Consider the following 22,849-nt stretch of genomic DNA (forward strand, 5'->3'; position numbering starts at 1 on the left):
GAAACTTTACAAAAAACAGGACCTGCACTTGGGAGTTGGGCATCACTCCACAGGACGTCAAGGGAAAGTTTGATTAATTGGATATCTGCATTATGGAGGTGTGAGATTTAATATCCAGATTTAATATCCAGCGTGTGATAAGCAATTTTATATTGCACAGAGATTGGAATTTATAATGCTGTATAGTGATTTGGGCTAGGGGAAATCTCCAGTAAGCGAAAGCTGTTCCTATGATTTTCCCCCCTTTAACTGTATGCAGTCTGATTCTAAATTACCAACTCAGTTCAACATGGCAGTAAAATTAGCAATGAATTAGGAATTACGTCTTTAATTTGTCAAATAATTGTGGCATGAACAAAACATTACATAGGCATACAAATAAAATACAGTTTTGTATCCTGGGACTTTCTGCGTCTCTCTTGCCCACTAAGATTCCCAGATGGTCTGTCCATGTTTAGTGATAGATAATTCCATACAGTGGTCACAATCTTGTGTTTAGAACACAGAATAATGATTTTGCCCTAGGAAAACAAGAGTCTGCCTGAAGATTAAAAAGTTTTTGTAAATAGTGACAGAACTTTAATAATAGAACCAATTCTCTATAAAGATAGTAGCTCCCTTTTGCAGGATATGTTTAAGCAGAGACCAAACATCTGTTATAGGTGCTTTGATTCCTGCAGTGGATGTCTAGTTGGGTATCACGGCCTTGGCAGTCCTTTCTAACTCATTGACATTAAAATTTTAATGTTAGTAAAGGGTTAAAAGACAGACTGACCTTCCTAGCATGTCCTACTTTAGGCCTCTGAAACAAAAGGTGTAATAAAAATGCATTAGGTCCAGCTAATCCAGCCCTTTGTTTCCAGAAAGGACTGGCCAACCAGAGGCCCCATGGAGGTTCCAAGAAGAGCAAGAGAGATTGCTCTTCTCTATGGTTCCAATTGCTCCCATGACCTACTCATGAGACATTAACTGCTCTGGCTGCAATTTAGCTGCCTTCCATCAATATTGCAATCTGTGTATCTTCTATTCTTCTATAAATTTCTCTAACATCTTTGGAACACCTTCAGGGATTAGTAGGGAAAAAATGCATTGTAAATCTGATTTAAAAAGCCAATGTTGAAACAAGAGAAGCTTTCTTCTGGCGTGGTTACCTCCTGCGTGGTCTGTAATTCTAAACATTAATGTAACTCATCAGCACAAGCATATTAAGAACTTCACGGAGCGCTGGATCACACCGATAAAATAATCGTGCAAGAAAAGCATACGGGGGAGAATTTTGTTTAAAACTTATTTTTAAAGAAAGGGATTAAGGCCTCCATTAATGTCATGGGCTACAGCAGAGCCCAAAGTGATTCTTATCCAAGATTGCCACCTTACAACTTAAGCAGATGTTGGGCTTTGCATTTCCCAGTTTGATGCAGGACAAGACGGTCACTGTTCCTTCCACATCTTCCTCTAATTCCTGCTCACCTATCTGCAGGGGACAAAAAAGCAGGTTGAGTTGTCCAAGAAGCAGGACAGAAGGGAGTTGGGAGTCCAGAGACAGAATGGCTGGAAGCCAAGTTGCTGCCTTTAACCATAAAGTATGCACTTGGTCTAGAGTAGACCAAGTGTTTCTCAACCTTGGCAACTTTTAAGATCAGTGGACTTGTAACTCACAGAATGCCCCAGCCAGCCAGGTTGAAGTCTACACATTTTAAAGGTGCCCATGTTGAGAAACACTGGTCTAGACTGTATGGTGCCAACTCTATTGTGTTTCCTCCTCTACTTTATATATGTTGAAAGACAAGAAGCTGAGAAAGCCCTGACGAGTGAAAATCCACGAAATTAACTAAAAAAACCTCTATAGGAAGTAAGAGGTCAAGCAGTTGTAATTAATAGGCTCAGATAGTTTTTGAAAGGGAAGAGATGAGAAAGATTTCTAGGCCCTTCTCAACAAGGGCTGGGAGCCACAAAGCTGTTACCCATTTGCAAAAAAAACCTAATGCAAACCATTCTTAGAAACCAGTAGAACTGGACTTTTCATTATCATGGAAAACCAGAATACAAGCAACCACAACTTTGTGTCTATTTTCTTTTACACTTGAAATGGCCACTTCCGACATGCTAATTTTAGGATTTAGGAAACTGATCAGTGCAAAGTGAGGTAATTCTGGCATGCCAGCTCCAAAATAGGGAGAGGAGGGGAATTAAACCAAGCGCCGTCTCTTGCAATCTCTCCCCATGTCATCTTCTAAGGAGTCTCCACTGCAGCCCAATGGTGAGACCATGTTCAGCAGAGGGTCTTCAGAGGCACGGCCAAAGAGTGACAGCAACAAAGCCACACCGTAGCCAGTGGCTCGTTCCCCCTAGAGGCAAACACAAAGATAAGCTTTATTGTCATTTTTTTTTACTGTGGGCACAACGACACACATCAATAATGAAATTTAGTTGCCCGCTCTCAAAGTGAAACATACATGACCCACACCTAAACATACTATATACAACACATGTGTAGACCCACACCCCTACATATACATAAGAAATAAAAACTAAACACTGTCCATCTTGAATACATAATGGAAGGAGGAAGCTTGAGAGTTCACAAGGTTAATGCTGTATGGAATGAAACTATGGCTGCATCTGGATGTTCTGCTTTGGATTCCACAAAACCTCCACCCAGAAGGTAACAAGGAAAACAGAGGATGTGTCGTGTCCCAGATAATCTTACGGACCCAGCTCAAGCAACGCTTCTGTGCTATGTCCTGGATGGGAGGGAGGGAACTGCCAACGACCTTTTTAGCCATCCTCACCACTCTGCACCACCTTCCTGTCTGAAGCAGTGATGCTTCCAAACCAAAGGCATCTCAGATGGCTAGCCTACAAACAAACATGCACACACACAGAGAGACAGAAATGCTAGGAGAAAGCTCTGAAAGCTGATGCCAAATGTCCATTTCCACAAGCGGCTTATTTGGGATTGGCTCAGGCTATTGTATGAACCAAAACCACTTGGGTTTATTCGGTAAATTCTATTTATCCAAATGTAGCATAAAATTTGTGCACGTGAATCTACAGTTACATTTTTTTTAAAAAAATACAATGAAGCACATCCGTAGGTATCTTTTTCATGATTGAACACAAGGTATTTAAAAAAAAACATGTCATATTTAGGTTTGCAATATAAAATGATTCAGGCTATGTAGATTTTGTCCTTTACGTTTTTAAGAGGAAAAGTGTAGTTAATACTACCAGATGGTTGAGAGCCAACTTGATATAGTGTTTAAGGCACCAAACCAGGAAATGGTAAGTTCTAGTCCCGCCTTATGCACACCACCAGCTGGGTGACCTTGGGCCAGTCACTCTCAACCACTGGAAAAAACAATGGCAAACCACTTTCAAAAATTGCCAATTTTCTTTTGCCAAGAAAATTGCAGGGACTTGTTGAGGAAGTCAGTAGGAATTGAGATCTACTTGAAGTTACTACCACAACCATAATAATATTAATAATAAAATCTCAAAACATCTGGAGCACCACTTGAACACCATTGGCATTGACAACTCACCATCTGCTATCATCAATTGCAAAAAGGCAGCTTTATGTGGAACAGATTACATCCTGCAACAATGCCTTTAACAACATACAACAACATTTGCTATCCCAGGTCTTGGGAAGGACTTGATAGATGAATAAAAATGCCAAATCCAGTCTAAACATCCGGCTGGCTATTTAATCAACCATAATAAGACAGATAATAGTTTGAAGATTTTTCTATCTAGTTCAACTTATTTGCTTGTTTTGCATCACAAACAAAGAGAGGGAAGAAACTTCAAGGAAAAGTTCAAGGAAAGATGTATAAAGACCAACCACCTGCTTGTTAAAAGAATTAAAATGCAGAAAGCAATTATAATATCCACAATATTCCATTGTAATTTTTTTCCTATTGCAACTTGGACTATTATTGAGAGTTATTGCTGAAGAAAAAACCTATTGATTAAATTCTTCCTAAAACTAATATAAAGAAACTTTACACATAATTCCCAGAAATAATATTTTATAATATTATTATATTTGCTGAATCCCTAAAAGACATTGATGCAAACACTAGGGAAAACTTCGACTTACAAGCGTTTGTTCAGCAACCATTTGAAATTATAACAGCACTGAAAAAAAGTGATTTACAACCAGACCTTGCACTTATGACCAACATCTCCAGAGTCACATGATCATAACTGAGGCATTTGACAACTGGAATGTATTTACGATGGTTGTGGTGTCCCAGGGTCATGTGATCGCTATTTGTGACCTTCCCAGCTGGTTTCTAACAAGCAAAGTTAATTGGGGAAGCCAGATTCACTTAACAACTGCAGTGATTCATTTAACAACCATGGCAACAAAAGATTGTAAAACCAGGCAGAACTCACTTAACAACTGCCTTGCTTAGCAATGGATATTTGGTTCCCAATTGTGGTCGCACATCAAGGACTATCTGCATCTCATTCCAAAAGCCCTCTGCAAGCCTGTGTATTTCTTTAAGCAACTGAGTATTCCCCAAACTGGATTCAAATGAGAAGCCTAAAATTACTACCAGTTATCATCTGAATGTACAGCATTAGTTTCCAGATAACCTCAAGGACAGCCATGGATGTATCCTACTCCAGCAGTCTAACCCAGAACCATGAAATCACATAGTGAGACTGTATGTATTAATTAGATAAAAGAATTTTTTTAAAAAAGGGAAAACAGTTAAATGGGCATAACATTAGAGAAAAACCCCTGTGTTTTATCATAATAGAAAGCAACATACATTTATGTAGCAGGAAAAAGCTTTTTTTTTTTTATATATATAACTGGGACAATATATATATATATATATATATATATATATATATATATATATATATATATATATATATATATATATATATATTGTCCTATATATATATATATATATATATATATATATATATATATATATATATATATATATATATATATATATATATATATATATATATATATATATATATATATATATATATATGTCTTTGAAAAAGCTTTATATATATAACTGGGACAAAACTCCAGAGAAAGACAAGCAGCACACAGAGCATTAAGAAAATTCTCTTTACTCACCGCATGGACGGGAGCTGCAATGTCTATGTGGACCCAAACACCAGGCCAATCAAAACCGATGTGTGAAGCAATAAAAAGTCCAGCACAGGAGCTGGGAGAGTTATCCCGGTCCTGAAGAAAAACACAACACAGGGGAGTTGTCTTTAGTTCATTTCACTATTTTTATTTTATTTTTTATTTTAATCCCATTTATATCCCGCCCTTCTCCGAAGACTCAGGGCGGCTTACAATTTAAGCACAAACCAATGTGCTTAGCAATAGCCTTCATTCTATGTATTTGCCTGCTTATTAGGGCTTTCACCCCCAAGTGGCATTATTACAAAGTCAGCTTATTGCCCCGAACAATCTGGGTCCTCATTTTACCTACCTCGGAAGGATGGAAGGCTGAGTCAACCTTGAGCCTGGTGGGATGCGAACCTGCACTAATTGCAGGCAGCTGGTGTTACTTAAGGAGGCATTAGCCCACTGCTCCACCAAGGCTCTTTTAAGGAACACCATTGGCATTGCTCCACCAAGGCACTATGCTTTACAACAGCAGTCTCCAACCTTTGTGGCTTGGTGGCCTGGCTGGAAAGATGGAGAGGGGAACCATCCCACCTGAGTGGTGGGCTGACCCACACATACACACAGCTGGACTGCAAGTTGAGATGAATGCACGGGTGCACTGGCCTGCAAACAGGCCATGCCCTTGTAATGGCCTGGGGGTTGGGGACCCCTGCTTTAGAACATCAAATTTAAAACTGAGACATGGGTGTCTGCAGAGATGAGTAAATGATACTGCTGGATGATGTTATCAGTCAAATCCAGTGACCTGCATACTGGGATCAGAGAACAGGAGTATGTAATATCAGCATTTGCAGGATGATGTCATGTCATTCTGCCATCACTGCAAAAAGCTAGTTTGCAATGGTTTCTAGAGCAGATGCACAGAACAACCCCGTTTTCATTGGCCTTTTCCTTCCAGAATCCTTCAGGCAGTGTGGTACAAATCTTCCTCTCCCCTGCCTTTTTCATGGTTGACCTTACACATAAAATAATCTGATTTTGAGGAGCTGTTGACCCACACTAATAGAGGATGGAGTAACAGTAATTTGCAAAGCTAACATCTGAAAAACCAAACCATGCTGTAAAAAAACAGAAGGCAGAAAACAACCCAGCAGCAGTTGACGTGAGGCACAAAATATTATAAATCAAGCAAACCTACTGCCACTGAGTTCTTCATGTCGGCTACAGCTGAGGTAAATTCACTAAAATGGAGCTCTGGGCAATAGACGAGGGGGTGGACCAGATCACCACAGTTTCTGCCTGCTTTGATACAGGCCTGTTCCCACTGTTCATTATTGGTGAGGACAGCCGCGTGGTACTTCCCCGTGGCGATTCCCTAGAAGGGGTATAATATAAAATGTAAAAGCAAAAGATATCTGAGTGTGCACTTAGAAATGTTAGAGCAAGATGCCCCCCACGCAGTGGGGTTAAAAGTTCCTCCTCTTTTTTCAGATACTGAAAATGTGATGGGGAGGCAGAAAATGTATCTCAGAATCCTCTGCAAGCTGTTTTATATTAAAGAACGCAGGACCCTTACCCTGAACAGACGCTGTAGATAAATCAGTGTTCCTGAACTATTGGGAACCTAGGAAATGTGGTTTCAGATCTTTTCTCTTGGGAGTTGTTGGGAGTCAACCAATAGCAAAGCACTTAAGACTTATATACTGCTTCACAGTGTTTTACAGCTCTAAATGGTTTACAGAGTCAGCATATGGCCCCCAACAATCTGAGTCCTCATTTTACCAACCTCAGAAGGAGGGAAGGCTGAATCAACCTTGAGCCAGTGAGAATTGAACTGCTGGCAGTTGGCAGAATTAGCCTGCAATATTACATTATAACCACCGCACCACTCCGTCTCTTATATTCAATTTTATGTTAAAGAACTAATAAGTAGCTTTCCTGTTTCTTCACTAAGCTACTGTACAAGTAAGCCTCAACGTACGACTGTTCATTTAGCAACTAATCAGTTAAAATGGAGCTCAAAAAAGTGATTTATGACCAGTACTTGCACTTATACTGTTCCAGTGCCTGCAATCATATGATTGTCATTTGTGACTGTTCCCAGCTGGCTTCCAGTGAGTAAAGTCAATGGGGAAGCCAGCAGGGAAGATTCCAAATTGCGATCACATGATGTCTTGCTTAACAACTGCAGGGATTCATTTAACAAATGAGACAAAAATGCCATCAAATTGGGCGTGGTCACATGATGTCTCACTTAATGACCACACTGCTTAATGATGAATTTTCCAGTCCTAACTGGGTTGTAAATTGAGGGCTACCAGTAAGAACAAGATGTTATCCTGAATGACAGAATATGGATTATTACTTATGTCGCAAAATACACAACTAACAATTCCCTCCTGCTTCACCCTGCCATTATTCTCTTGATATTAAAACCATGAGAACTTTTTCTTGCATTTCTGGAAGAATCCTAGTTTCAAGCTCTGGGGAGTCTCTCAGGATGCTGGCCCTAGCCTTCTTTCCCTCAGAAAAGCTTCACACACAACCTCATGCAAGCACCATGTCTCTTGGGTGGAGTGTCAGAAGGATTCCCCACCCCCACCCCCCGGCTTTAAGCAGAACGGAGGTGAGCAATGCTATTTATGTGTTCACCAACTGTACCTGAGCACCTGTGAGAGTGGCCATGTCAAGAATGATGTCAGCCCCAAGGTCTTTGCAAGCGTAGGAGACACCATCGGCAAGCACCAGACGCCCTTCAGCATCAGTATTGTTGATTTCCACAGTTCTTGGAAAGAGGCAAAAGGGGGTGACACTTCGTTTATACGCAACCGTTACCCAATTTAGTGTTGACTTTCCTACACTAATTTCATAGGCTTCCTTTCTTGTGGTAAGCAGTGTTTTTAACCTAACAGCGACAGAATATTTATGAGATATAGAGATCACTTGACCCGAGTATTATTCTGGGCAGTTTACATTAAAAATAGAAAACAGATTAAAAAGAAGACAAGCCCATGCACCTGGGCAAAGACATTCCCTCAGACATATACATCATCAATAGAACTTTGCAAACACCCTACCCCAAGCTTGGGAGAACAGTGAAGTTAAAAATTTCCAGAACATCATTAGGGTGGTGACTATATGGATCCCTGGGGTAATTTTGTTTTAGAGGGCTGGCACCACCATTGAGAGGCATTGGCAGCAATGTTTGGTTAAAGGGACACGGGCTCCTTCAATTATTTGTCCAAGTGGAAGCCAACCAGAAAAGGAAAATGTAAAGATTAATGTCAAAAAAAGATTCCCAATCCTTCCTCCCTTTATCCTGTCTTTCAACCCTGGTGAATTTTGAAGGAACCTAGCAAAATTAAATCATCATAAAATGAATGGAAAATTTATTTAATGAAACAGCAGAGATGGTGAGTGGATTAAAGCAGAGATGGTGAGTGGATTAAACTTACTTTCCCGAGTAAAGAACATGAATGTCATCAGGTCTTGTTGCATTTGGTCCAACAGAATTCTCAGCCAAGCAAAACACTGCATGAAGATTGTCTTTAAAGCCCTGTGACAGGAAGAAAAAGGACACATCAACTGATGTTCAACCAGCATCTCTCTAGGAGATACAGGTCCCTCTCTCAGGTTTCTTTGTTCATTTTTTCTCCTTTTAAAATTTCTTGCTTATCCATTTCACAAGAGCTTTTGGGAATGGAAGGCATACAAATAAAGAAATGCAAAATGTCCTCATACTACAGCCAACTATAGATGTAAGCCTGTGCATTTTACAAGTATCCCTGGCTCAAGCCATGGGAAAATGCTAGGCAGCACCTTATACAAATGGACAGACTGTCAGGACCCATCCCAAACCACGTCTTAGGAAGACAAAATTCTTGGAGTCAAGTCTATTCCAAAAAGAATCTTTACTATGACATGCTTGGTTGTAGGAAATGAGACAGGACTTAATATTATTCCACGAACTAAACCCTTATATAGAGTTCCCGGTTTAACCCCCCTTAGCCCCATTTGGTCAGTCCCCCATCCTTTCTCTCGTATCATCCCTCTTGTGGGAAAAAGGAATTTAGGACCTTTCATGTTTATTGCTCTCTTCCGTGACACAAGCCAGATGCTAGCCCTCCCTTTTGTTTCCCCAGTTCAAAAGGCTTCTCCTTTCCTTTGAAATGCCTAATACCGGTTCAATACACATCCATTCTCTTCTCTTCGGGAGATGGCAGGATCCATGGAATAATGTTTTAAACATACATTTATGAATATGACATAAATGGATTCTGACACAGACACAGTGGTGGGATTCAGTCAGTTCGCACCACTTCGGCAAAACTGGTAGTTAATTTTTGTTGCCCAGGTCCAGAATGGACTTCTGGAAGCGGCATCCACACAGACAACCGGTTGTTCACATATTTGAATCCCACCAACGGACAGATACCCACAAACACGTGTGCGCACACACAATGCCCTCCAACTTATACGTTCAAATACTTCATACATCATATAAAGAGGATTAAAAATATAGGCAAAATTAATATATTACTAAAAGAAAAATAGAAATATATCCACAACTTAAAATATAGGAAAGCTTAGATAACAAAAGTTAATAACTGCTACCTGTACTGTTATCAAAAGGCCAGTTTCAAAAAATATAGCTCAATCTACTGAATTTGGTTAAATTGAATCAACCCCTTTATCTTCCTCCCTTTCAAATGTAATGTTTAAAAAACTGAAATCATGTCTCTAATGTTTTATTTAAGCTCAATTTGGAGAGATCTAAATAATTTTCCTTCACTTGAGGAGGTTCACTCGGGGCTGCTAACAAGAGCTTTTGATACAACTTTTTTTTTCCCCTAAGGGAGATGCTGTTTAAAACAATTGCCCAGGGAAATGCTAATTTAACATTTAAGTTATCTTCTGACCAATTTTTCTTGGCTGGCCTACTGTTCATTAAATCACTGCAGAGAATGTGTTTACAGATCTGGATCCCCAGGCAGTTGGGGCAAGGGTCAGAGCTGCCAGCAAGCTTTACAGCAATAGGATTTACTGTGGGAGTGAAATTTCTTCTGTATTTCTTTTTAAAGTTTTCAATAAAACTTTTTCCCGAGTATTCCAACGCTTGCATTTTGACTATCTCCATCTATCCTCCATATCTGAATGATAAGGAAAGATCATGTAACATTCCATTTTATGCAATGGAATTTTTATGCAACTGGCAACAAATAGGGAAACTGGAAAATTCTGAATCTGATTCTTTTCCTATTCAATGGACTATGATTACAATTAGCATATTCATCTAAGGATCCAGTCTGTTCCATTGAATTGTTTGATGTAAAAATACTGATTCTAGTCCTACTTGGGGAATATTTGGGGGAAATGGAATGAGGGCCACCGGCAATAAAATGTTATACAGCTTTCAAATTGTCAAACTTGAGCAAGCAGAAAATATTTGGGCCCACATCTTTGTAACTTATTTGGTTTTAGACGCTTGGAATTTAATTCCTGAAGTCAACATTTGTACAGAAATTCCCAGGATGGTCAAACCTAGCGAAGAAAATAACCCCCCTTTCGTACATTCCCAAGCTATGGTAGAATAAAGAAGGTAGAAAATGATGGTCCATGGAAGAGAAGGGACTTAATAGGAAGGCATGTGCTTTGTTGAAATCCCAAATTCAATCCCCTGGATTTCCATGTAGGGTTTGGAAAAAATCCTGTCTAAATGGGACGCGGTGGCTCAGTGGATTAGGACGCTGAGCTTGTCGATCGGCAGTTTGGCGGGTCGAATCCCGAGTGCCGCGTAACAGAGTGAGCGCCTGTTACTCGTCCCAGCTTCTGCCAACCTAGCAGTTCGAAAGCACGTAAAAAATGCAAGTAGAAAAATAGGGACCACTGTGGTGGGAAGGTAACAGCGTTCCGTGTGCCTTTGGCATCTAGTCATGCTGGCCACATGACCAGAGACATCCTCGGACAAGCGCTGGCTCTTCGGCTTTGAAACGGCGATGAGCACCAGCCCCTAGAGTTGGAAACGACTAGCACGCATGTGCAGGGGAACTTTACCTTTACCTAAATCTGATAAGTGAGATTAAGCTGGGTGGACTCAAAGGCTTCCCCTGGTCCTAAAGCTAAATTGAGATCAGGAGAAAGAAGCGGCTGGTGGCATCCTTCCAACTTCATATGTTGTTCCCAGGGGTTCCCAGCACAGCCAAAAGTCAACAGAGTGATTTGCTGAATCTGACTCCAACCAAAGAACACACACAGCCAAGCTGAGAGCACAGTGACAATGAAAATGGCCATTGAGCATCTTGAACATGCCTTTATTTGAATTCTAGGGAAAATGGAGCCTGGTAGCCAAGATTTATTTTAACAAAAGGACCGAAATAATGAGTAAATCATAATTCGGCATATCTACCAGATTAGACTTCCTTACTCAGCACTTCAAATATACTTTTTAGTTCATATTTCTATACTCCATCATACAAGACTGATCATTCTCACAGCTCAACTGGATGCGTCAGGCTGAAGATAAGGAAGTTTTCATTTTTTTAGAGGGAGGAAAATTAGGGTTTTTCTGTTGCAAGTTTGAAGTTTTGAAATGCAGAACTTTGAAAGATCTTCTTTTTCTTCTTTTATAGACTTACTGATTACCAAGTATGCCTACATTACTGAATGGATGCTACGTTTTTGATGACATTACTTAAATTGCTGTGCTATTGTCATCTGGCTGATTATGTGCATATACTGTACATGTATATGTATGCTACTGATTTACATTCCATTTGATTTTTTAGCCTGACTTTCTTCATTCCAAATGCCTCATATGAAAAGATTCGAACCTGGGCACCTTAGGCAATTGTTCTAACCTTTAGGCCACTGGCTCTTTCTCGCTTTGTTAGCTGAGAAGCAAGGGAGATTGTTTGTTAAGTATTTAGATTACCTTGCTAGGCTAGATTTGCTAGATTTGTCCCATGTTTGGGGCCTAGGAAGGTAATCTAAATACTTAACAAACATTTAACACACACACACACACACACACATACACACACACACACACACACACACACACACACACACCTCATTATTACCAGATAGCTTGACCATAGATAGGTAATACCATCTTCAAATGTGCAGAATTTCACTCACTTGTTTCACAGTGGCCTTGAAGGCACCCAAAATAGCAGCAGCTCCACCACAATCTCGTTTCATTCCAGGCATTGTTGTCTAGCAAAATAAGAGCAGAAATGCAAGCATTTATCTCAAAGCCATTGAAGGCAAAGTATACCTGACTAATAGCTGCATGTCCTTCTTCTCAAAAGCGAAGGGCAACAAAGTTCAGCGAAACTTCCTCCAATCAAGGTAGCAGATGTGATCGATAAGACAACTTTTCCATCTCTTCATTCCATGCTTATCTTTGCCTCTCCTTCTATGTCAAAATTTAGTCCGAAGTGCTACATGTAAAACCTAATTTGTGAAGCTGCTGCATATTTAACGAGCTAATTAACTAATGAAGGGACGCGGTGGCTCAGTGGGTTAGGACACTGAGCTTGTCGATCAGAAGGTCGGCAGTTTGGCGGGTCGAATCCCGAGTGCCGCGTAACAGTGAGTGCCTGTTACTCGTCCCAGCTTCTGCCAACCTAGCAGTTCGAAAGCACGTAAAAATGCAAGTAGAAAAATAGGGACCACTACGGTGGGAAGGTAACAGCGTTCCGTGCGCCTTTGGCGTCTAGTCATGCCGGCCACATGACCACGGAGACGTCCTCGGACAAGCGCTGGCTCTTCGGCTTTGAAACGGAGATGAACACTGGCCCCTAGAGTTGGAAATGACTAGAACGCATGTGTGGGGGAACCTTTACCTTTACCTTTAATTAACTAATGTCACTTGGTCATCAGTTACGGCTTCAGTCAGACGTTGAGGCAGAGATGTGAGTAAGGGCAAGGAGAACATTTCTTGGAGTCTATTTAACACATGGATATTAGAGTAACCTGCCAGATCATTCCAGGAACAGACTCTGAACTTACCTTTCCTTTGATGCTGAGTCCTCCAGTGTCATAAACAATGCCTTTTCCAACCCAGGCAATAGTCTGTGTGGCTCCTTCTGGTGTATGACTGAGCACAGCTAGAGCAGGTGGGTGAACAGCTGCTTTTCCAACCCCATAGATGCCTGGAGAAGAAGGAAGACACTAAGAAATTATTCTCTCTCTCCCTTTCCCCCTCTTCATTCATGTGGTTCATTTTTGCTGAAAGCAATTTTAGTCACTACACAAGGACTCTCAGTATTTTAAGCATGGTATTGTCGTTCTACATAAGAGATGGGTAGAGAAATTTCTAAAATACATGGCAGAACCTCAAAGAGTTGTGCAAAGTCTATAGCATCTTTGAGGCTCTCCCATGTTCCTCACTTTCCGACTTCTAAAGTTGTTCTACAAGCCTTAAATTTCTGAACAGCATCTGACAAAGTTTAAGGATTATGTCTAGAACAATGATCAGTGAAATCTTATTATTTTTGCAAGAGCCAAATCATTAGAGGATTTTGAAGAAGCTGGATAAAAAGCATTGATGCTTTTGAAATGTTGTGCTGAAGACTCTTGAGAATTCCATGATAGTTAAGAAAAAAACAAATGGACCACTGAACAAATCCATCCATTGGAATTCATGGACCGAGTTGTAGGTGCCTTCTGGGAAAGGCTGAGTTAACAAACAGTTCTCTAGGGCAGAGGTCCCCAACCTTTTGGGCACCAGGGACTGGTTACGTGGAGAGAGGTTTTTCCGTGGATCAGAGGGGGCGTTGTTCTGTGTGCTGCCTGCATCCTGTAGATGGGGCTTTGCTTGTTTGCTGGCATGCTGCGGCCCGGTACTGGTCCACGGACCGGGGGTTGGGGATCCCTGGTCTAGGTATATGAGTGGAGAAAGAAAGAAAAGCTAAATAAATTTTACCGCTTTGACTGACCTCCAAATCCTTTCTCCTTTAGTTCTTCATTCTGAAAAACAGTTGGCACAATCCCCAAATCCTTTCCCACTTTTCTGATTTCCTTCCAAAAAAGTAAAAGAAGGCATCACTTGATCATCATCAAATGACCAATCACTTTCAACAATGTTGAAAACACAAAACTACAGTGTAAAGTCCAACATTTAAGCTATGTCATTGCAACTTTGGCCTTAAATACTGCTAAGCTTGTAAACCGCCCTGAGTCTTCGGAGAAGGGCGGGATATAAATGGAATTAAAATAAATAAATAAATAAATTCCCCATGGTCCTTATTATAGGGTTTCTTTGGAAGAAAGGCGGATCAATCAAATATAGAAGAGGATGGACCATTTGTGCGAACGTAATGATTCTGAACTGATGACACATTTAACTCCACCCTGCTCTGCCTGCTCTTCTCCTACAATCCTAAGAAAGACTAATTTAATCCTTCAGCTTCATAAAGCTCTGCTTGCAATTATGAATTATTTCCGGTTAAAATGATAAGTAAAGGCCTTTGGAAAAAGGATTTTGCTAGAAACAAAAATGAATTCTAGATAGAATTTTTCAAATTCACTGGAAAAACACCAATATTTGAAAGGCATCACCAACCTCCAGGAACTTGTCAGTGTTCATTTCATTGCAAGGGGTGTCAACGATTCGAGCTGCCAGTCTAACCCCTTCTGTAGCACTTTCTAGACACTAAAAAGATAAAATAAAGGGAATCTGTGTTGGTGGAGCTTTGTTTCACCCAAATAGTATATTTTTATTGCCCATAGACTTTTTAAGAATAACGAATGACCAAGGATTAAGGATTTTGGGCTAGCCAATTTTAACACAGCAGGGTTTGTAGTTGTAAGAGTTAATAATGAAGTATTAGGAGAGGAACTGGCAGTATGAAACCTCTAACCCTATATTAAAATCAGTCTTTAGTTTACACACACACACACACACACACACACACACACACACACACTCTTAGAAAGGAATGATAAAAAACACAGTACTCCCCACCACTCATTGTTAAGTTTCATAGTCTGTACACTTTTTACTGTTTGTTTTAATGGTAGGTTGGACCATGCCCTGGTGGAAGAGAGTAACACACTGTAGAGCTTGTCCTCATTTAAAGACCAATTGTTCAGTAACTATTTGAACTTGCAACAGTGTGAACGAATGGTAGTCATGACTAAAGTTCCAGCAGTTGCAGAATCTCCATAGTCATCTGGCAACTGGCCTAGATTTTCAACTGTTGTAGTATCCTGCAGCCGTGTAATCACAATTTGTGATTTTCCCTGCCAGGTTCCCAGTAGCAAAGTCAATGGGGAAGCTGATAGGAAGTTGGAAATTGCAGTTCATGTAACTTAACCCACAATTATTTGCTTAATCACCAACACCAAGTGGCACGGTCACTTGATGTTGTGCTTTACGACTGTATTGTTTAGTGATGGAAATTCTGGTTCCAATTACTGTAGTTAAGTGAGGAATATCTGTAAATCATTTATTTCTTTGTAATCTGAAGCATTCTCTGGAGAATGTCAACTTACTTTCAGCATCTCAACCTCTACTGGACCATTGTTCTGCCCAACTAGGAAAAACTCCACAACCACAGTCTTCTTCTCTGTACGTCTAGATGAACTGGAGCGAAGGGTGAAGAGTGGGAAGGCCCGAGCTATGGCACAAGCTGAAGCAAAGACTTCTGAGCGCTCACACACCATCTGAAATAGTTAATCAGCACCAATTTTTTTTAAAAAAAAGTATATTGAACAAGTTTTACTGAAATAAAAGTTTTTCAAGCTTCTTCCCTGGAACCCCTGAATCCCACAAGAACCCGGTAATGTTCTGCAAGAGATAAAGAAAAACAAAATATATAGCTAGTTTTCTATCAAAGGAGCAACGTTTTTTAACCTGGGCAGATATAAGAAGTGTGGACTTCAACTCCCAGAATTCTCCAGCCAACATGTCTGGCTAGGGAATTCTGGGAGTTGAAGTCCACATATCTTGAAGTTGCTCTGTGGAAAAACACTATGCTAGAACTTTGCCTTTTGGTCAGCATTTCTGAGGATTTAAAAAAAGAACAATGGGTTCTGTAGCCTGAAAAAGCTTGAAAATCCCTTCTGTCATCTTACACACTTACATCTGGGAAATTACAGCCTTCAGAATAATTTTTCATCAATGGCTTTTGGGCTGCAATGAAGCTGGAGACAATTATTTTGTTCCATTTCTGTTCTGTGTCTCTAGACACAGAAAGCAGATTACAAGTTTAAAATAAGCAAAGCATTATGATGGATGGCTAATTTCCTGGAAGAATGATAATTGTTTTGCTGTTATGTAGTCTACCCACACAGACACTAGTTCTTGCTTGAATAGTGACAATTTGTACAGTCCGTCTGAGAGAAGAAGCACTGATTTAAACTGCAGAGAGAATTACAATGAACATTCACAGATCTCAGCAATTGCATTCACACAACCAATTAATCTCATCTATTTTTGGACTGACATAATATTCTCGATAAGCTAACCAATTGGTCTGAATTACCATAACACAACATTAAAAAAATCTTACCAAGGTTTGGACACTACAAGGAGACAACTGCTAGGCCTTTAACTGATCTCACCATGAGCACTTGGCCTCAAGAGATAGCCATCTCTGTTTTAGAAATTAACTGCAGCTTAGTCCTCATTTAGCAACCACAATTGGGACCAGCAACTTGGGTGTTAAGCAAAGTGGGCATTGAATGAAACTGCAACTGTGCTTAGGAGCTGCTTTCAGCTTTCCTTTGCATTACACATCTGAAAAGATTATCAATGCAATGGTTGGTCACAAGGTGACTTTTTTATTACCGTCATAACTGAGAACAATTATTACAAAAGGCTGCCCCTAAATTGCAATCTGGAATTTAAGAAAAATCACTCCCTTTCCACTTTGCTTCCTCTCCCATCTTCACTTACAAGGATGCATCTCTTGGTTCCTCCAGGCAAGCATGTTCGGATAACCCGGGTCAGGAACTGAGCAGCAGACGGGCTGTTATGTCGACTCACCCGGGAAGGTAATGCGGCTACTGTGGCATGATTCAGGTAGAGGGGACAGCTGTCGGTGGGGTTGGGGCTCAAAGTATTTAATGCCGCTTGCCATATCTGGGAACCGAAAGGAAAAGTTTACGTCTTCTGCAGGCAATTCTTCTTCAAGCAGAACTTTCACCAAGGAGGTCCTCAGGGGTGGCCCAAAAAAGTCAAGATGGCAACCATAATGGTGTGCCTGAAGCTGTCCATTTTTTATGCATGTGGTGTATTAAAAAAAGGCAGAGCTTCAGTTGCACTATTGTGATTGCTATCATAACTTTTTAGACCATACTCTGAGGATAGCAATAGTATTTAGGCTTATCCTGCCCCATAATGTTTTAAAGCACTCTCTAAGTGGTTTACAATGCACAAGCATTATCTGTGTATGCCCCCAACAACCTGGGTCCTCATTTTACCAACCTAGGAAGGATGGAAGGCTGAGTCAACCTCGTGTCCCATCAGGATTGAACTCCAGGCTGTGTGCAGTTTGCCTGCAATGCTGCATTCTAATCACTGTGCCACCATGGCTCTTATGAGATACCCTTGTCTTATCTGTACTGTGTTGGGACTCTTCTTTTTATGATGCCTGAAGTTTTTCCTGCATGAGAAGAACTAATGCAAACTGGCAGGGATAATGAGAGCATTTAAAATTAAAGGTGGCTGCATTCATATATAATGCTAAATATGTTTTTTTTAATTAGACTCAAACTGGCTGGGTAAAAGTTAAGATACAGCCCAAAATTCACAAATTGCATTGGCCAAAACCAGACACAGTTTTAAGTCAGGTTTATCTCTGTTTTAGAACATTGGGTGACCCCAGACAGACAATATTTTAAGCAGAGAACCAAGGCTGGGTTTCTCCTGGCAGTTCCCAACTGCATGAGCTTTTTCAGAGAAAATGGGAAGCAAATATTTTAGAAAACAAATACCAACTATTAATAGTTCCCATGAAGAATTGAAGCCCTATTCAAAGAATCCCCCAGAAGTAGGTTGTTTCAAAAAGGCCATAGAAAGCTGCTGTTGCTATTATTATTATTAAAATTAAATGTGTACACCACCAGAATCCCAAAGGCTTTAGTTCAGATTCAGAACAATTCTCCAATCATAGGGAATTCCAGCTGTTGAAAAGGAAATAAAAATAGCTAGTGAAAGTCATTAAAAAGGGAAGTGTCCTTAATGGAACTATTGGCACACACCTTCACAAAATGCTTCACAAGTGTGTGATGTGCTGGCCCTCATGCTTTGTCAGTATTGCTCAACTAGGAGAATACACGTTGATTAATCAAAACAGAAACTCCACGTCTCTCCTGGCTTAGATGAGCAAATTATGGCTTAGCGGTATGTCACACTCTCCCTATATAATGCTAAACGCTTGTGTCTCTTTGATATCTTGTAACCTTCAATGAGACAAAATTGGAACTAATTGGGCAAGAATTATTGAACTACAATAACTTAAAAGGCCAGATCCTGAAGCTAAAACTCAAATACTTTGGCCACCTAATGAGAAGGAAGGACTCACTGGAGAAGAGCCTAATGCTGGGAAAGATTGAGGGCAAGAGAAGAAGGGGATGACAGAGAATGAGGTGGCTGGATGGAGTCACTGAAGCAGTAGGCATGAGCTTAAATGGACTCCAGAAGATGGTAGAGGACAGGAAGGCCTGGAGGAACGTTGTCCATAGGGTCGCGATGAGTCGGACACGACTTCGCAGCTAACAACAACAAACTTAAATGGGCCAATTTAAAGAATGCTGGGACCTATGATTTCTGTGGGAATGAATATTGGGAAAACTGTGGTTACTTCAATGCCAACATGCTTTCTGACTACAATTCCCAGAAACCCATAGGTTGCACAGCACAAGGGAGAATTGTATTCCCGCCTTTTTTTCCTGCCTCTCTCTGGCCCCTGTACTCAATTGGCTGGCAGCAAGGTCCAACTGCTAAGCTTGTAAGCCGCCCTGAGTCTTCGGAGAAGGGCGGGATATAAATGGAATTAAAATTAAAAATAAATAAATAAATAGGCAAGTGGCCATTAGCTGCTTTGGAACCAAGCTTGGCTTCTGAAATCTTTCAACAGTGGTGGCTGCTGAGGGAAGATTGAGGAAGTGTCTCAGATGCCAGCTGACAAGGTAGGGATGGTGTGTGTGTGTGTGTGTGTGTGTGTGTGTGTGTGTGAGTGAAAGTTCTTCCACTCTGCATGCTGTCTGGGGAATTCTGGGAGTTGAAGTCCACACATTTTAAAGCTGCCAAGGTTGAGAAACACTGTTCTGTTTGAACTCGATTGTACTGTGAAATGTTTGTTAGATTTAAAGCTCACCAGAAGGCCAAGCCTGCATCTGTAGCACTCTTCAATTCTTCCCAACAATAATCCTGTAAACTGGGCTGAGAGTGACTGGGACTACATATGCTAGCGTAGGCCTAGAATTTCATATTCCCATTGTGAAATTATACGAGCTGGGAATTCTACCCGGGTATACAATAACAGCTGTATTTGTAAAATAAAGAGAAATGGCAGCTCCAGATTTCTATATACAGTAGCTAAATGGATGCTATATATGGCATGGCTGGCTGAGAAATTCTGAGCGTTGAAGTCTAGGTATCTTCAGAGTGCTAAAGATGAAAAATCCTATTGTACAGGTAATCTTCGACTTACAACCACAACTGATTGACCAGAGTTTTCATTGCTAAGCAGGGTAGTTGTTAAATAAGTCAAGCCTGATTTTATGGCTTTTTTTGCCATAGTTGTAAAGTGAATCACTGCAGTTAAGTGAATCATGCATTTGTTAAGCAAATCCAGCTTCCCCCTCTGACTTCGCTTATTGGAAGCTGGCTGGGAAGATCGCAAATGGTGACCACTTGACACCAGGATGCTGCAACAGCTGTAAATAGATGCCAGTTGCCAAGCTCCCAGATTTTGTTCAGGTGTCTTGGGGGGGGGGGATGCTATGATGGTTGTAAGTGCAAGGAAACGACAGGTTACTTTTTTCATCATTTACTTATTAAATTTCTATCCCTATACTTTTTTCATGGCCTTTATACTTTATACTTTGATTGCTAAATGAATGGTTGTTAAGTCGAGGACTACCTGTAAGGAAATCCATTCAATTTCATTATCAATAAAAGAATATTGGGGAAAATCAAATAAAATCTAGATCAGTGTTTCTCAATCTCTGGAACTTTTAACATGGGTGGATTTCAACTCAGAAAGTTCCCCATCCAGCATAATCTACGGCTCCATTCCCCCAACATCTTATGTTTTACTTATTTCACTTAACCATACCTTATTGATTCAAACGCAATTGGCTGAGCTCACACAACGCTTTAAACCAGAAGCAACTCTTTATTAGGCACAAAGATTAGGTTTGCCCAACATCCTATGCTTCAAAGGAGCAAGAAACATTTGGACCCAGCCTAAATCTGTGACCTCATGACCTACAATAAGCCTACCCGAACGCCACTGAATTTGCAAAAGAGGCGAGCAAACAAACATCTGGAAGCCTACCTGATTAACTCGGGCAAAGGGGTGGGGGGTACTTCGATAAAGCCCAGGCAGCGGAGTGTCACGAGGTTAGCAATTTCAAAATCCACTGAATTCGAAGCTACGAAGACCAGATCCTCGGCACCGGAGTCAGAATACCACTGCTCCCCGCACCCCCTCTCCATGGTTGCAAACCCCCCCCCCTGGGCAGCAGGCATTCTACCATTGGAAGAGAGTATCTGTAGCTCAGGGTTGAACTGCGGAGTCCTGGGTGGTCTCCCGACTTTGGTGGTTTGCTTGCAGACGTTTCATTACCCGACTCGGTAACATCATCCGTGCCTAGTTTTAGTTGGGATAATTTATTTTATTTATTTATTTTATTTTAATTCCATTTATATCCCACCCTTCTCCAAAGACTCGGGGCGGCTTACAAACTTAGCAGTAGCCTTCATTCTATGTATATGCCTGCTTATTAGGGCTTTTTCACACACACCCCAAGCGGCATTATTACAAAGTCAGCTTAATTGCCCCGAACAATCTGGGTCCTCATTTTACCTACCTCGGAAGGATGGAAGGCTGAGTCAACCTTGAGCCTGGTGGGACGCGAACCTGCACTGATTGCAGGCAGCTGGTGTTACTTAAGGAGGCATTAGCCCACTGCTCCACCAATAATGGAAGACATCTGCAAGCAAAACCACCCAGCTCGGACAACAGCGAGGACTCCATAGAGCAGGGCTCCTCAAACTTGGCCTCTTTAAGGCTTGTGGACTTCAAGTCCCAGAATTCCCCAGCCAGCCATGCTGGCTGGCTGGGGAATTCTGGGAGTTGAAGTCCACAAGCCTTAAAGTGGCCAAGTTTGAGGAGCCCTGCCATAGAGGAAACTCCGCCCCGAGCAGGGCGCCGGGAGAGGAGAAGGGATTCAACCCAATCGCCGCGGCTGGCTGGAGCGGTTCCCGGCTCAGCCTAGGCCTGTCTGGAAAAGAGGAAAGGGCGAAGAGGGGCGTCCCGGCTAGAGGCGAGCTGGGCCGCGGCTGCCGAACGACGCGCGGTGGGAGGGGGGGGGAGCCGCGGCTGCAAATGGGGGACAGCGCCTCTCCCGAGGGGCGGCGGGGCGTTTCGGCAAGTCAGCCCGCTCGGGAAGCCAGGCGAGGCGATCCCAGCCCGAGCCCGCGTTACCTCCTCGGTCACCCTGGGCTGCAGCTTGCCCCGCACGTTAGCCCAGGCCAGCCGGTGTAGGTTCTGCAGCTGGCCCAGCACCAAGACCGGGCGGCTTTGCGGGTCCGCCTCGCCAGCGCTGGCCTGGAACTCCAGCTGCACGCTCGCCATCTTCCTGCCCGCCGCGCGGCGGCTCCTCCCAGGCAGGCGCCGCGCCTGCCTCCCGCGGCCGCAAGAAGAAGGACAGCTTGGAAGGAGGAGGAGGAGGAAGAGGTCGGGAGGAGCGGCCGCAGGGCCGGCCGGGCTTCCACGGGTTGAAGCAGGCCATGCAGAAATGCCACCGGGGGGCGTTCCTGGCTGCCGTTTGCCTTCTTCGCCGTGGATCTCTTTCAGGCTGTTTCCAGGGCGCCCAGCTAGGTTTCACTGAAGTCTGGTCCAGCTAGACCAGGGGTGTCAAACTCAGTTTCATTGAGGGCCGCATCAGCATTGTGGTTGCCCTCAGGGGGCCCGGTGGGTGTGGCCTGGGTAGGCGTGGTCTACCGGGTGGGCGTGGCTGGGTGGGTGCGGCCTGGGTAGGCATGGCCTACCGGGTGGGTGTGGCCTGGGTAGGCGTGGCCTATTGGGTGGGCATGGCCAGAGTGCATATGGCCTACTGGGTGGGCGTAGCCAGCTCTACATCGTTGGCCTCAAGGTTGCCTATGGGGACCTGGGCAGGAGTGGGGACAGATCTGAGGGTCTCTGGCAGAAGGAGGGTCTCTGGGCCAGGGCCAAGGCAGTGGGGGCCGTTCCCTCACTTTTTTTATTTTGTATTTATTTTAATTCCATTTATATCCTGCCCTTCTCCGAAGACTCAGGGCGGCTTACAAGCTTAGCAGTAGCCTTCATTCTATGTATATGCCTGCTTATTAGGGCTTTCACACACACCCCAAACGGCATTATTACAAAGTCAGCTTAATTGCCCCCAACAATCTGGGTCCTCATTTTACCTACCTCGGAAGGATGGAAGGCTGAGTCAACCTTGAGCCTGCCTTTTCCCAGGATAGCTTCGTGGGCCGCATGAAACCACTTTGCGGGCCGGATC

At 42.2% G+C, this 22,849-nt stretch overlaps 1 protein-coding gene across 3 annotated transcripts; it reads right to left on the bottom strand.

The window, feature by feature from the left end:
• Nucleotides 1-140: 140 nt before the first annotated feature.
• On the bottom strand, nucleotides 141-21,969 carry NPEPL1 (aminopeptidase like 1). 3 transcript variants are annotated; one of them, XM_083357427.1, is made up of 12 exons: nucleotides 21,790-21,969; nucleotides 17,028-17,213; nucleotides 15,623-15,793; nucleotides 14,691-14,780; nucleotides 14,065-14,146; nucleotides 13,136-13,278; nucleotides 12,260-12,337; nucleotides 8,578-8,678; nucleotides 7,784-7,907; nucleotides 6,321-6,497; nucleotides 5,117-5,227; nucleotides 141-2,348 (listed from the first exon to the last, which is right to left on the bottom strand). In XM_083357427.1, the coding sequence occupies exons 1-12, from the start codon at nucleotides 21,937-21,939 to the stop codon at nucleotides 2,190-2,192; spliced, it is 1,572 nt and encodes a 523-aa protein (XP_083213553.1). In that variant the 5' UTR covers nucleotides 21,940-21,969; the 3' UTR covers nucleotides 141-2,189. The 3 variants fall into 3 exon arrangements, 2 of the variants coding, with proteins under 2 accessions (XP_083213553.1, XP_083213554.1); XR_014491873.1 differs by having other exon boundaries at nucleotides 2,330-2,348; nucleotides 6,317-6,497; XM_083357428.1 differs by lacking the exon at nucleotides 12,260-12,337.
• Between the last annotated feature and the right edge of the window lie 880 nt (nucleotides 21,970-22,849).

The sequence above is a fragment of the Vipera ursinii genome (assembly GCF_947247035.1).
Source record: "Vipera ursinii genome assembly, chromosome: 3".
NCBI lineage: Eukaryota > Metazoa > Chordata > Lepidosauria > Squamata > Viperidae > Vipera > Vipera ursinii.